The sequence below is a fragment of the Lissotriton helveticus genome, unplaced genomic scaffold (assembly GCF_964261635.1).
Source record: "Lissotriton helveticus unplaced genomic scaffold, aLisHel1.1 SCAFFOLD_586, whole genome shotgun sequence".
Taxonomy (NCBI): Eukaryota; Metazoa; Chordata; class Amphibia; order Caudata; family Salamandridae; genus Lissotriton; species Lissotriton helveticus.
The window spans coordinates 197,434-213,223 of record NW_027611895.1 but is presented as its reverse complement, the minus strand read 5'-3'; the positions used below and the strand labels follow the sequence as shown (position 1 = coordinate 213,223).

At 48.6% G+C, this 15,790-nt stretch overlaps 1 protein-coding gene across 1 annotated transcript in view; it reads left to right on the top strand.

Moving 5' to 3' along the window:
* Window positions 1-218: 218 nt before the first annotated feature.
* Window positions 219-15,790, top strand: part of LOC144807228 (uncharacterized) — a 170,475-nt gene continuing 154,903 nt past the window's right edge. The window contains exon 1 of the mRNA XM_078673084.1: window positions 219-390. Within this exon, the coding sequence (XP_078529210.1) occupies window positions 219-390 (172 nt within the window). The remainder of the gene's footprint in view (window positions 391-15,790) is intronic.

Sequence of the window (15,790 nt, the reverse complement as noted above, 5' to 3'; positions counted from 1 at the left end):
ACCTCTTTCTTAATATGTATCCCAGATTCAGGATGCCTTGTGTTTGGAGACCCTGTGAGTAAACAGAGTTATGCTGATAACCATTTCCCCTTTTCCACGCTCGTCTCTGACAAAATTAGGTTAGACGTGGTGACAGAGAAAAAAAAAAGTGGAATTTCTGCCTGTAAATGAGACAGGTGATCTATGTGACCGTGTAGTACAGTGTACTGATTATCAATATGATGGGCATTCTCCAAGATGATTTTGGCATCTTAAAAGGGAATGCTAGTGATTTTGAGAGCTTTGGGGACCCCAATCTGTTCATTGTTCTAAAACCGCACACAAATGTTTCCACATTAGCATTGCTAATTAAGGCCACCAGTACTACCCTGCACGTCACCTGGAAGGAAGGTATCCTTGGGAAATGCCAACTTGTCATTTTGCTGTGCCCACAGCAGTCTTTGAGAGGATGCGGCAGTCGGTGATGGAGGGGCTAAGACTTTGCGAGTTCGTTTCATGTGCTGTGAGATCACTGTTGGCCTGGGAGAGCTGCCTCGCCCCGATCAAGTTGGGCTCCAGCTGCAGATCTGAAGCAGCGACTCGACTTGCCCAGTGCATGCAACTAGAGTACACCCAAGAGCATGAATGTTGTATTTGGCACGCCCAAGAAATGCTATCTTCCTTCCGTACATGACGACTTGCTACTCTATCATGGTGTTGTATGCATTGCGATGTACTTTATAAGATCTTTGTGATTGCAAAAAAAGTTTTAAATGGTGATGGCTACTCTGAATCCTTCATCATGTCTAGGCTTGATTCTTCATGTAGACCAGTGGTTTCCAAAGTGTGTGCCGCGGTGCGTCGGTAAAAAAATGGTGGGGAGCCACGGCCAACTGCCAATTAGGTCAAGGGAGCCACGGGTCAAAAAAGTTTGGGAACCACTGCCCTAAGCTGTTTCAGGATAATGCCATACCATATACTCTTAAGTGCCTTATAATCCTCGCGGTTAAATAGCAACTTTGGTTTGGCTTTATCAAAACATGTCGTGTAAGGTGTCATACGATTTGGAATACTATCCCCTCGCCAGTTCTGGTGACGGGGATAGCATTCCACCCCTCTAGAGGGGTAAGACATGTTACTTCACTTAAATGCGGTTAATTTCTCCAAAGACCTTAAGATCCACAAAATGGATACCTCTGCCACAGACAAATGTCTGGACCCCTGCAGTTGACCGAAACTCAACCAAATGGGTCCTGGACAAAGGGTTTCCTGTCACAGGAGGGTGTCACCGCCCTCCAGACAGGAGATAGTGGATTGTAGCAGGGAGGTTTGAAAGAAACCAGACACTGCCTGGGGCGCACAAGGCTGCCCCTTGCATAATCCGGCCAAACCGGTTCTGGGGCACTCCAGCCCTCGTGCCAGGGCGGCCTGGATCAAAGGAAGGGGGTGTATCCACCCACTTCCTGGGTCCCACCCATAGGAGGGGACCTAGCAGGTAATCACGCCCCCCAGATTCGAATAAGAGTGGGAGCAGTGCCAATGCACATCAGATTTCCTGGAAGAAACATTTGAAATGAAACTCTGGACCCTTCGACCTCCATCTCAACGTGGAAGCCCGAAGAATCTCCCTTGTGGTCAAGGAGTGACCACCCTGCAGCAGCAGGCACCATCCAGCCCTCGACGTCTACTTAGTTGCAGTTCCCGCCGGAACTCGAGCGACTGAGATCGACGAGATCAAGCTTGCCTGCCTTCCAACAGCCCGATCCACAGTCCCTGCAGAGCTGAGACCCGTGGAGGCGACCAGAAGCGTGGGGCACGCCATCTTGAATTGACCACGAGACGCTGACCGTGCAGCCCACGAGTGACCCTCGAAGCTGTGCACCGGGGTTTGAGAAGCCCCTACCCTGAGCTATTCCTGAGCTGAAGTTCAGCCCTCCACACTCGACGAGTGCTGCGTGGGGCCCTTCTGCTCCATTTGGCTCAACGCGTTGGCCCGGTCACTTGCCAGCCGGCTAGTGGTCCCTGTGCCGACGAAACTACAAAGAAGACTCATGAATCTGGTTGCTCCAGATCCACACCAGCTCCCCTGAAAAGGAGCCCCGACTCTGACCTTCCTGGTCCGAGTGAGAAGCAATCTTCCGATCCCGCGTGGATTGCTCTTGCCAAGTGTTGTTTGCTCCAAACTTGAAGCCGACTGCACCGACGGTGAGAGCCTGCGTGGGACAGATCGTGACCTGCTCCTGGACGTCGCAGATGCCCCAGAGCCCACGTGACAGCGGAGAGAAGCTCCTCAACGACCACCTGATTGCGCCCAACATTGCCTGGTTCCGTCCTGGTTCCACCCTGGTCACTGCTGAGTGACCCAGACTCTGTCCCCTCTGCTTTCAGGTACCCTTCGACTTGAGTCCACCCTTGGACTCCACCGGACACTTCATCTTCACCCTGCCTGCAGCCCTTTCAGCTTCAAGCACCAAGAGCCTGCGTGTCAAAACCCGACGCCACTTCGACCCTATGCACCCACTTCCTGTGGGTGAGGTAACTTTGCTCCGCCGGTGTTCCCACACTGGTGCACATCTCTAGGGTCTGTGTGTTAAGTTTTATCCATCTAGGTTCAGCGGAAGTGTCCTTAAACTTTAACTTTGCAACTTTTACGCACCATTGGTTAACATTGGTGCGTGCGTGCGCTTTCCGCACATCTCCCGAATCCCGAGGGCCATTCCCGACTTCAGCATTGCTTGTCCTGACTGCTCCCAGCGATTCCCTAGGCCCTAGGCCTAACCACTGCTCGAGTGGCATCTCTTATACCACTTGTTTAGTATATGGTTTGAGTGGCCACCCGCCCTCATCCATAATTGTGCAACTTGTATGTTTAAACAGTGCTTTTGATTTAACGCTTGTGCCCCTTTATTCATAAAGAATACTGGGGATTGTTTTTAGTAATAAACACATATATTTTTATAATATATACTTGTGTGGTGTCCTTTCATTTGGTATTACAGGATTGTATGTGGTAAAACAGCTCGCTTAACACAACCTCTTAAGTTAAGCCTTTAGGCTGCTTAGTCCATGCTACCCCTAGGATAGCTTGTCTAATAAGGTTGACTTACAACCAGACACCATAAGGGATTGTTTGGTCTGATAATAGGTGGTTCCAGAATTGGAAACATCACCTATCAGGCCAACTTCTCACATTGGTGAGCAGCGGTGCGGATTTGAGCTTGCTGTTGTTTTACCATTGCAATCTTTGTATCAAATTGAAAGATCACATCAAGTACCTCTAGGTACATATAAAATCAAAAGCTTAGCATATTAAGTTCTACTGAACTTAGTAGTTGTAGATTAAAGGGATTAGCACACCCTGACTACAACTCACTAGCAAGGTACAGTAGGAAAACACTTAGTGTAGGTAAGTGCACCACTTACACCTCACTAGCAGTCATGTCTGACACAGGAAAAGCCTCAGGGTCTACTCCTGTGACAGTTGACCTTACCCAGGCAACTTTCAGCTATGACAAACTAACCCGAAAGGACTTGGTTGCCTTGTGCAAATCAAGAGGGTTAAAAAGGGGCAGAAGCCCCACCTGCCAAATCCTGGTAGCCATCCTAGAGCAGGATGACTTAGAAAGGGCAAAGGAAGCTTCCCTAGAGACAGGAAATGGAGGGAACCCCCCTGTAACTGATCCCCCACAGGAGGAAGATGAGGAAGAAGAAGAGGAGGAGGAGGACTCAGAAGTTGAGGACTTAGAAGATCAGGATCAGAGGGGTAGCCAGGTCCCAGTTGCCAGACTTAGCCAGGCCAACTTAGACCTACTGGGGAATGGAGAGGGCCAGCACCTCCCCAGATCCCATCATGTTATTCTCCCAGGCAACAGAAGAGTGAGATCTCCCTCAGGGGACTCTCATATTTCTAGTGCCTCCAGAGAATCACAGAGAGGCATGACTGCTTCTCAAAAGCTAGAGCATAGGGCCAGAATGAGGGCTGTCAAACTCCAGATAGAGAGGGAGGAGGTAGCCTTGGCTCAAGCTAGACTTGCCTTGGCAAGAGAGCAGAAATTAAGTGGCTTAGATGTCACTGGTGGCAGCAATTTTCCAAGAGAAAAAGACAGGGGCTATGACAATAGAAACCTGACAAAAATTGTGCCCCCCTTTAAAGAAGGGGATGACATCCACAAATGGATGACTGCTCTTGAGAGAGCCTGCATGGTACAGCAGGTTCCTGAGGATCAGTGGGCTGCAATTTTATGGTACTCCTTTTCTGAGAAAGGGAGGGACAGGCTCCTCACAGTTAGACCTGAGGATGCCAAAAACTACACTGTCTTGAAGAGTGCTCTTATTGAAGGGTTTGGCCTAACCACTGAGCAATACAGGTTGTTGTTCAGAGACACCCAAAAAGCACAGACTCAAGACTGGACTGATTTCGTTGAGTGTGCCACTAAGGCTTTGGAGGGTTGGTTGCAGGGAAGTAAAGTTTCAGACTATACAGGATTGTACAATCTTATGATGAGAGAACAGATCCTTAATAACTGTACAAACCAGCTGTTGCATCAATACCTTATTGACTCTGATCTGACCTCTCCCCAAGAATTGGGAAAGAAGGCAGACAAATGGGTCAGAACAAGGATTAAGCAGAAACCCCAGAACCAAGGTGGTGACCAGAAGAAAACAGACCAGAAGGGTGGTAATCAGAATCAGAAAGATAAAGAAAAAGACCAGAAGTCTTCAGGCCCCCAAACTAATAGTAAGGAGGGTGGTTCCCAAAATGGAAACAAGAAGAAGAAGAACAAAGGTCCAAAGACACCTTGGTGTAATACCTGCAAATCAGTTTCACACTGGGGCAGTGAGTGCACCAAGGCAAATCCAGTTCCCACCACTCCAGCTCCTAAAGCAACTGCAACCCCAAGTACAGTAAGCAGTGGTGGAACACAGTCCAAGGGTGTAGCTGGGTTGACCCTGGGTATTGAAGTAGGATCTGGCCTAGTCAGAATCCCTACACAGGCAGTTCTCCTGTATGATGTGGACATTGAGTTGCCCACTGCAGTAAGCCCCAGTAACCTGGGCAAATACAGGCAGACTCCCTTAATTAATGAGAAACTGGCTCAAGCCTACAGGGACACATGTGCCAGTGTCACAATGGTGACACCTGACTTTGTGGACCCTGGACAGATTGTACTAGGTGAGAGCTACCTAGTGACCAATGCAAGCAACTCCACTACTTCCCATAGTGTGGCAGTTGTGAACTTCTCCTGGGGAGGGGTTGATGGCCTAAAGAAAGTTGTGGTGAGTGCAGACCTACCAGTAGACTGTCTGTTAGGCAATGACCTTGAAAGCTCAGCATGGTCAGAAGTGGAGTACAGGACTCATGCAGAAATGCTAGGGATTTCAGAGCATGTCCTTGCCATGACAAGGGCTCAGGCTAAGAAGTGCCTTCCTGAACCAGTGGTGGATCTTGGAACAATAGACCAACCACAACCCAAGAGAAGGAGCAAGAGAGGAAAGGCTGAGCCTTCCACCTTGCCCCAGGTTGAGGATCAAGTTTCAGAGGAAACTGATTCTGCAGTCCAAGAGGAGACTGTCTCTGAGGAACTTGAACCTGACCAGGTTGAGTTTCTGGGGACAGGGGGACCCTCAAGGGCAGACCCGAGGCAGGCTCAATTAGATTGCCCTTCCCTTGAACCCCTCAGACAGCAGGCTGCTGCTGAGGCTGCTGGGGATGCCCAAGGTACCCATACTGTGTATTGGGATGATGGACTCCTTTACTCAGAGGCTAGAGACCCCAAGCCTGGCATGACCAGGAGGTTGGTTATACCTCTGCAGTTTAGGGGGTTCCTTCTTACCTTGGCCTATGATATTCCCCTTGCAGGACACTTAGGCCAGAACAAGACGTGGGACAGGCTTGTTTCACACTTTCACTGGCCTCACATGTCAGAAAATGTCAAGGAGTTTTGTCGCTCCTGTGTCACTTGCCAAGCCAGTGGTAAGTCAGGTGGCACAACAAAGGCCCCCCTAATACCACTACCTGTGGTGGGGGTCCCCTTTGAGAGAGTTGGAATTGATATTGTGGGTCCAATGGACCCCCAAACAGCATCTGGGAACAGATTTATACTGGTGGTAGTGGATCATGCCACCAGGTATCCAGAGGCTATTCCCCTAAGGACCACCACAGCACCTGTGGTGGCAAAGGCCCTCATTGCAGTTTTCTCAAGAGTGGGCTTTCCTAAGGAGGTACTATCAGATAGAGGCACAAATTTTATGTCTAGCTATCTGAAAGCAATGTGGAAGGAATGTGGAGTAAACTATAAGTTTACCACCCCATATCATCCACAGTGCAATGGGCTTGTGGAGAGATTTAACAAGACCCTTAAAGGCATGATAAAAGGATTACCAGAGAAGCTCAGGCGGAAATGGGACATTCTTTTACCCTGCCTGCTCTTTGCTTACAGAGAGGTCCCACAGAAGGGGGTTGGCTACAGCCCTTTTGAACTTTTGTTTGGCCACCCTGTGAGAGGTCCATTGTGTTTGGTGAAGGAAGGATGGGAGTTACCTCTCAAAAAGCCCAAACTAGACATAGTGGACTATGTACTTGGTCTCCGCTCCAGGATGGCTGAATACATGGAAAGAGCATCCAAAAACCTGGAGGCCAGCCAAGAATTGCAGAAAGCTTGGCATGACCAAAAGGGTGTACTGGTAGAGTTCCAACCAGGACAGAAGGTGTGGGTACTGGAGCCAGTGGCTCCAGCAGCACTCCAAGACAAATGGAGTGGACCCTATCCTATTATTGAGAAGAAGGGGGAAGTCACCTACTTGGTGGACTTTGGAACACCCAGGAGCCCTCAAAGGGTAATCCATGTGAATCGCTTGAAAGCATTTGTGGACAGGGAGGACATGAGCTTGCTCATGGCCACAGATGGGGATCAGGAGGAAGAGAGTGACCCTCTCCCAGACCTGCTTTCTCAGAACCCTGATGATGGTTCAGTTGATGGAGTAGCCTTGGCAGGCAGCCTCACTGACCAGCAACAGATGGACTGCAGACAAGTTTTGCAGGCCCACAGGCATTTGTTTTCACTCACACCCAGCCAGACTGACTGGTGTACCCATGTAGTGGACACTGGTGACAGTCTGCCTGTGAAGAATAAGATCTACTGGCAACCTGACCATGTCAGGGATTGCATCAAGGCTGAGGTGCAAAAGATGTTGGAGCTTGGAGTGATTGAGCCATCAGAGAGCCCATGGGCCAGCCCAGTAGTCCTGGTGCCAAAACCTCATACCCAAGATGGAAAGAGAGAAATGAGGTTTTGCGTGGACTACAGGGGTCTCAATGCTGTCACTAGGACAGATGCTCACCCCATTCCAAGAGCAGATGAGCTCATTGACAGATTGGCTTCTGCCAAGTTTCTGAGCACATTTGATCTGACAGCTGGCTACTGGCAAATCAGACTAGCTGAGGAGTCAAAAGCCAAAACAGCATTCTCTACCCCTAGTGGACATTATCAGTTTGTGGTAATGCCCTTTGGTTTGAAGAATGCACCTGCCACTTTCCAAAGGTTGGTGAACCAAGTCCTTACTGGGTTGGATGACTTTTGTGCAGCATATCTAGATGATATTGCTGTCTTTAGCTCCACCTGGGAGGATCACCTGATCCACCTGAAGAAAGTTTTGGAGGCCCTGCAAAAGGCAGGCCTAACTATCAAGGCCACTAAGTGCCAGATAGGGCAGAGTAAGGTTGTATACCTGGGCCACCTAGTAGGTGGAGGCCAGGTTCAGCCACTGGAGAGCAAAATCCAGGCCATACAGGACTGGGCTCCTCCAGTTACCCAGACACAAGTCAGAGCCTTCTTGGGCCTGACTGGGTATTACAGGAAGTTTGTGAAGAACTATGGGTCTATAGTGACACCATTAAATGATTTGACATCCAAGAAGATGCCAAAAAAGGTTCAGTGGACAGTTAGCTGTCAGAAGGCATTTGATGACCTGAAGAAGGCCATGTGCTCTGCACCTATCCTGAAGAGTCCTGACTACTCCAAACAGTTCATTGCACAGACAGATGCTTCTGAGTTAGGGGTGGGAGCTGTGCTCTCACAACTTAATCAAGATGGTCAAGACCAGCCTATTGCTTTCATTAGCAGGAGGCTGACTCCCAGAGAGAAACGTTGGTCAGCCATTGAGAGGGAGGCCTTTGCTGTGGTTTGGGCATTAAAGAAGTTGAGGTCCTACTTGTTTGGAACTCACTTCCTGGTGCAGACAGACCATAAGCCCCTCTTATGGCTTAATCAGATGAAGGGTGAAAATCCCAAACTGCTCAGGTGGTCCATTTCCCTACAGGGGATGGACTTTACAGTGGAGCACCGCCCAGGGACTGACCATGGTAATGCAGATGGTCTCTCCCGGTACTTCCACTTAGAGCATGAAGACTTATCTGGTCAAGGTTAGTTTAATGTCCCTGCGTTTGGGGGGGGGGGGGTTGTGTAGGAGAGTAGGGTCTGCTATCCTATGGTCACCCCAAATTTTTGCTTTTTGCTTCACTGGTTTTCGACTACTGAGGCTGTGGGCCTGCTGATCAGACCCCCAGCCTGCTGTTCTCCCACTAAATTACTGACACATGTGCTATAGGCACATACCAATTGGAAATGGACTCCTTGTCAGCCCCTGTATAATGCACTATAGGTGCCCAGGGCATAGGGGCCACCAAGGCCTACCAGGGGCTGCAGCATATCTTTTGCCACCCCTGGCTGGTTCTTAAATTGACACAACTGGCTGATCACTCAGCTGGGGTAAGGTGGTGTAATCACCCCTTGCTTAGATATAGTATACCTATATCTAAACCTATATCTGGACACATGTAAACCTGTGAGCCACTCCTATAGAAGGCCTCATCAATCCTGGAGGCTGAGTGCGTGGTTTTATGTGAGATGGAGCTCTAGCATGAGCTGAGCCTGTCTGCAGCTGTCGGGAACAACTCCCTAAGCTGTTTCAGGATAATGCCATACCATATACTCTTAAGTGCCTTATAATCCTCGCGGTTAAATAGCAACTTTGGTTTGGCTTTATCAAAACATGTCGTGTAAGGTGTCATACAATTTGGAATACTATCCCCTCGCCAGTTCTGGCGACGGGGATAGCATTCCACCCCTCTAGAGGGGTAAGACATGTTACTTCACTTAAATGCGGTTAATTTCTCCAAAGACCTTAAGATCCACAAAATGGATGCCTCTGCCACAGACAAATGTCTGGACCCCTGCAGTTGACCGAAACTCAACCAAATGGGTCCTGGACAAAGGGTTTCCTGTCACAGGAGGGTGTCACCGCCCTCCAGACAGGAGATAGTGGATTGTAGCAGGGAGGTTTGAAAGAAACCAGACACTGCCTGGGGCGCACAAGGCTGCCCCTTGCATAATCCGGCCAAACCGGTTCTGGGGCACTCCAGCCCTCGTGCCAGGGCGGCCTGGATCAAAGGAAGGGGGTGTATCCACCCACTTCCTGGGTCCCACCCATAGGAGGGGACCTAGCAGGTAATCACGCCCCCCAGATTCGAATAAGAGTGGGAGCAGTGCCAATGCACATCAGATTTCCTGGAAGAAACATTTGAAATGAAACTCTGGACCCTTCCACCTCCATCTCAACGTGGAAGCCCGAAGAATCTCCCTTGTGGTCAAGGAGTGACCACCCTGCAGCAGCAGGCACCATCCAGCCCTCGACGTCTACTTAGTTGCAGTTCCCGCCGGAACTCGAGCGACTGAGATTGACGAGATCAAGCTTGCCTGCCTTCCAACAGCCCGATCCACAGTCCCTGCAGAGCTGAGACCCGTGGATGCGACCGGAAGCGTGGGGCACGCCATCTTGAATTGACCACGAGACGCTGACCGTGCAGCCCACGAGTGACCCTCGAAGCTGTGCACCGGGGTTTGAGAAGCCCCCACCCTGAGCTACTCCTGAGCCGAAGTTCAGCCCTCCACACTCGACGAGTGCTGCGTGGGGCCCTTCAGCTCCATTTGGCTCAACGCGTTGGCCCGGTCACTTGCCAGCCGGCTAGTGGTCCCTGTGCCGACGAAACTACAAAGAAGACTCGTGAATCTGGTTGCTCCAGATCCACACCAGCTCCCATGAAAAGGAGCCCCGACTCTGACCTTCCTGGTCCGAGTGAGAAGCAATCTTCCGATCCCGCGTGGATTGCTCTTGCCAAGTGTTGTTTGCTCCAAACTTGAAGCCGACTGCACCGACGGTGAGAGCCTGCGTGGGACAGATCGTGACCTGCTCCTGGACGTCGCAGATGCCCCAGAGCCCACGTGACAGCGGAGAGAAGCTCCTCAACGACCACCTGATTGCGCCCGACATTGCCTGGTTCCGTCCTGGTTCCACCCTGGTCACTGCTGAGTGACCCAGACTCTGTCCCCTCTGCTTTCAGGTACCCTTCGACTTGAGTCCACCCTTGGACTCCACCGGACACTTCATCTTCACCCTGCCTGCAGCCCTTTCAGCTTCAAGCACCAAGAGCCTGCGTGTCAAAACCCGACGCCACTTCGACCCTATGCACCCACTTCCTGTGGGTGAGGTAACTTTGCTCCGCCGGTGTTCCCACACTGGTGCACATCTCTAGGGTCTGTGTGTTAAGTTTTATCCATCTAGGTTCAGCGGAAGTGTCCTTAAACTTTAACTTTGCAACTTTTACGCACCATTGGTTAACATTGGTGCGTGCGTGCGCTTTCCGCACATCTCCCGAATCCCGAGGGCCATTCCCGACTTCAGCATTGCTTGTCCTGACTGCTCCCAGCGATTCCCTAGGCCCTAGGCCTAACCACTGCTCGAGTGGCATCTCTTATACCACTTGTTTAGTATATGGTTTGAGTGGCCACCCGCCCTCATCCATAATTGTGCAACTTGTATGTTTAAACAGTGCTTTTGATTTAACACTTGTGCCCCTTTATTCATAAAGAATACTGGGGATTGTTTTTAGTAATAAACACATATATTTTTATAATATATACTTGTGTGGTGTCCTTTCATTTGGTATTACAGGATTGTATGTGGTAAAACAGCTCGCTTAACACGACCTCTTAAGTTAAGCCTTTAGGCTGCTTAGTCCATGCTACCCCTAGGATAGCTTGTCTAATAAGGTTGACTTACAACCAGACACCATAAGGGATTGTTTGGTCTGATAATAGGTGGTTCCAGAATTGGAAACATCACCTATCAGGCCAACTTCTCACACTAATTGATCTTAAAAGAAGTGTGAGAAGTGTGGCTCAATGGTTAGAGCGGCAGACCCTGATGCAGAGGTCTAGCCCGGGACCAGGGTTCAATTCCCTGCCTCGGCGGGTCTTGGGCTCAAAAATTCCACGGACCTGATAATTCTCGCCTCGGTGCCTATTCCAATCATGGAGTCCCACTCTGCAACTCTGGGCAATAGCTTGCTTAATCTCCACAACGGCCCCCACAACGCTAAGGATGCCTGGCCTCCACCTTGAGGGTGCCCAGGAGTGGACTCCTCACAGGGAAAGCCAGGATGGGTTCCACAGCGGTATTCGTACAATCGCCTTGAGACCCTTGCGGGTGAGTAGTGCGCTATACAAGTATCAATTTACATTTTACAATTTACAAAACCTCTCTTCTGTCAGCTGGCATAGAACTGGGGCGTGGGCTAGTAGGTGGAGGTGATTGCCCAGTGAAGAGTGGCCTTGGAGGAAACAACTTACACCTTTCATGCGAATCTATGAGAAGTACTGCTAGATCGATATGTTCCCTCGTGACAAAGGGGGCTTGTTTCCTAGTTAGGGAGCCGCGTCGATTGTATGCAGGGGCATTGTGCGAATGCTCATTCAGCGGTGATTTGCGTAATACTCCACGTCTGGCAGGTTGCTTTATTTGTCGTAGAATGCTGTTTGATTAAGTAAGTCGCCAGTATACAGTCCTATCTGGTTTGCTCTGACAACTGCTGGCTGCTTTTGTTCCCATGGTTACCAGATTACTAATTTTAAAAAAAAGGCACCAGCGGGTTCAGGCTAGTACAACAGCGACCGGATCTGCCAGGGAATGGTTTAGTCAACGTGGTTTACCTTGCTTATAGAGTTCTTGCAAATTAAGAAAAAAGGCGTGCTTTAACGAAATTCAAGGGAGCGTTGCACATTAATCTTGACTGACTGAGAGCTCCGCACATGTTGGCTGTAGTGTTTGCCTCGCCCTTCCTCAGTAACAAGTAAGTGTCGAAGTTTAGGCTGGCCCTTTTGTTGTTGTTTCCCTTTGTGGTGTGATGCGGTTTAGAATGTGGGTATTGGGTATAATATTATGAAATTGTTTCCATCTCTTCCACCGTGCTTCATAGCTTATTATACATCAAAGAAACTGGGGTAGTGGCTTTTGGTTACCATAATCGGCGGCACACTCTCCACAGAGTTCACGTTCAATTGTATCTGGGTTATGATTTGGGAGCAGTCTTTGTTTACATTTATTCATGGAAAACCCCATTTGTGACCTCAATAGAAAGGGGCTTGTCGTTGCCAAGTGACCCCGTCTCCCTTGTGCCATTGTCTACAGGGTAAATCCGAGAGTAATGTCTGAATAAATTCAGGGTAGCGTTAAAATATTGTGTTTCTCAGAAAATACTTTGTATGGCATAGATCGCACATTCAGGGGTTTGGAAAACACAGCTAGGGGGATTGTCTGTGACATTCACTGGTTTGCTGTTACCAGTTGTTGTTATTTTTGTGATGTGCCATGGCCTGCTGTCAGTTAGTGCCCTTCCTACGTGACACACGTGCTCTTCTTTTTTTTATTTTTACTTTGAACTCTTGTGAAAAATCTTGTTTTGTGGTGTTAGATGTTTAAAAAACATTGATATCCAATCATTTGTTGCTGTATTGATAACCTTGGTATCCTTTGAGTATAGCTTGTGCAAACTAGCTGTACATAAAGTAGCGGACACAAAATAAGATGTCGTGTTATCACTGGAACTACTTTTCTTTGTGCACACTTTCTAACTCCTCTACGGCGCTCAGAAGTGCGAGTCGTACCCAGAGCCCAGGGCGTGTGGAACATCAAGTGGACGAATCATGGTTGAGGGTACGAGTTGTCCACAAACCTGCCGCTCTAGACCCCATCGGTATCACGCAACTCGAGGATTGTGAGTCGTACGCCTGATACCTCTACATTGCAGCCCTCCGTATCCCGCGTCTCGAGGATTGAGAGCCGTACGCCGGATACGTGGCCTCCATCACCCATGCCAGGAGCGCTGAATCCCACTTCCCACCCGAGTCAACCGGACTAGAGACTAACTCGGGGAGACTGTGAGTACCTCGAGAATTCCCACAAAGTCTCCCTCAAATCCCCTCCATGAGTCCCGGCCATTCAAGAAGCAAAGCTGGCCCCTAGCCCAAGTGTGCATAATCCCTGATCTGATGAGAAGCCATATATAAAGAACTTGTTTTGCCTATAACTCATTGGTGTGGTGTCCCTTTGTAGTGTGGTGGTGTCTTCGTGTACATGAACATTAATGCTTAACCCTCCCCTCGGGAGGGTCTGACTCTAGTGCCCGGTAATGTTCCTGGAGGAGAGGGGTCCCGGGGTGGTCAGGAGTACTTACCTCTGTCCCCCAGAGACCTCCCCCCTCTAACAAGTACCTTAGCATCTCTCATTCCGAGAAAGTATTTACAGGCATTAATTCCATCTTGATGCCTAATACTAGTGTACAGACTTTCCACATCTAAGCACACTAGGCAACATTCCTTGTCCCAACACAGATTATTGGATTTTTGGATGAAGTCTTGCAGATCTCTAAAGTAGGAATCCAAATTCTGTGTATATGGTGCCAGAAAACTATCAACATATATTGAGGTATTCTCAAAAATACTATTTTTTGAGGAAACAATGGGACGACCTAGTGGGTTTAGTTCATCCTTATGCACCTTTGGTAACAGGTAGTGTGTGGGGATGGTAGGTGTTTCATTTTTAGGAACTGTAGTTCATCCCAACTGAGTAGTTGGTGTTCATGCCACTCCAGTAGTCTTTCCTTATGGTGTGTAATTACATTTTGTAAATATTCCCTGTTGGAAATGGCCCTTCTGGTAGGTTCACCCCTAAACTTTTTGCTTTTAATTGTGACTTGGGGCCAGATGTAGGTAGGCTTTTACCGGGTGGTAACGGCCGAATTCGGCCGTTACCACCCGGTAAAAGCAATTTGACATGTAGGTCCCTGTAATTTACAGACTCGGTAAATTTACCGGTAGGTACATTTACCGAGTATGTAAAATACCGAGTCGGTATCATTACTGATTCCGGACAATTGGTATGTAGGTGGGACTCTTCTGAGTCCCACAAGCAGTACCACATCGGTATTTTACCATCAAATACTACTCGATGGTAAAATACCGTTTCTGGTGTGCATGCACATGTGTGCATGCACACCTATGCCATATGACAGGCAGACCTGCCCTTAGGGCAGGTATGCCTGCCACATGGCACCCGAGCCTCTTTTGGGGGTGCCAGAGGGTGTCAAAGTGACACCCCCTGCACCCTTGTGACAGTCGGTATTTTCCGATGTGGTAAATACCGACCGGTATATGCCCAATCAATCCTATGGGCTTCAAAGCCCATAGGAATGCATGGGCATTAACTGGTCGGTATTTACCACATCGGAAATTACCGACTGTTTCCGATTCGGTAATTGCACATCTGCAATTACCTACATCTCGGTATTTTTATTTTCCGACCTCTTAAATACCGAGTCGGTGTGACTCGGTATTTAAGAGGTCGGTAAATAAAAATTACCTACATCTGGCCCTAGGTGTTAGTGATTTTTGCCTCGTGCGCACTTTACCACTGTGTTCCAGTGTAAAGTGCGTGCGTTTTGTGAGGTTGGCCTGCCCTCCCATAGGAATGCATGGGGAATGTATGTGTCCCTGGTAGTCCCTGATACGTGGGGAGTGCAGGGGCGAGTTTGGTATGTGCGAACTCGTGAGATTGAATGCTGTGCGATGATGTGTGCGGCGTTATTGTGCCTAGTGTGGAAGTGCCACTTATTTATTTATTTTATTTTATTTAGAGAGTTTTGTACAGCGCGAACAAGACCCTTGGGTATCAGAGTGCTTTACATTGCATGAGGTAGAATAGACACAGTCATGTATAGTACGACAGATACAGTTTTGTATAATACAACTATACCTGGTTAAATAACGTAGTTAAGTACAAATCGATAACAAATTAAACGGTTACCATAGTATAACATGGAGCTTAAAAAGATTAGTCTCGTCTATGGGAGGTATTTGCTCATTAGAAATATTTTCAATTCCCTATTGAATGACGCTGTGTTTGTTATTTTTCTAATGTTTGGTGGAAGAGAGTTCCAGATTCTGGGTGCTGCTCCTGAGAAAGCTCTATCGTAGGTTTTCTGCTTCCGCAAGATAAGTGGTCTCAGCACTAACTCCTTGGCACTCCTAGCTGGTCTGTTTCCTCCAGATAGTTTAATTTTCTGGGCAAGGTATCTTGGTGTATTGTAGTGAAGCGCTTTGTGAGTGATACATGCCATTTTTAGTTGAATTCTGGCTTTGTACGGTAACCAGTTTAATGCTTTCAAGTGTGGAGAGATATGGTCGAACTTTCTCGACCCGGTGATCATTCTTGCAGCTGCGTTGATGCATGCTTTTTGTGGAGCTGTGGAGATTTTGGGTAGGCCTGCTAAAGTAGTGCAGCCATATTCAATCCTCGAGATTACCAATGATTGGATTGCTAGTTTAAGATCCGCCTGAGAAATGTAAGGTTTCATTTTTCTAATGTAGTTCAAATGAAAACGGGCACTTTTAGCCATTGCTTTGATATGGGCTTTCAT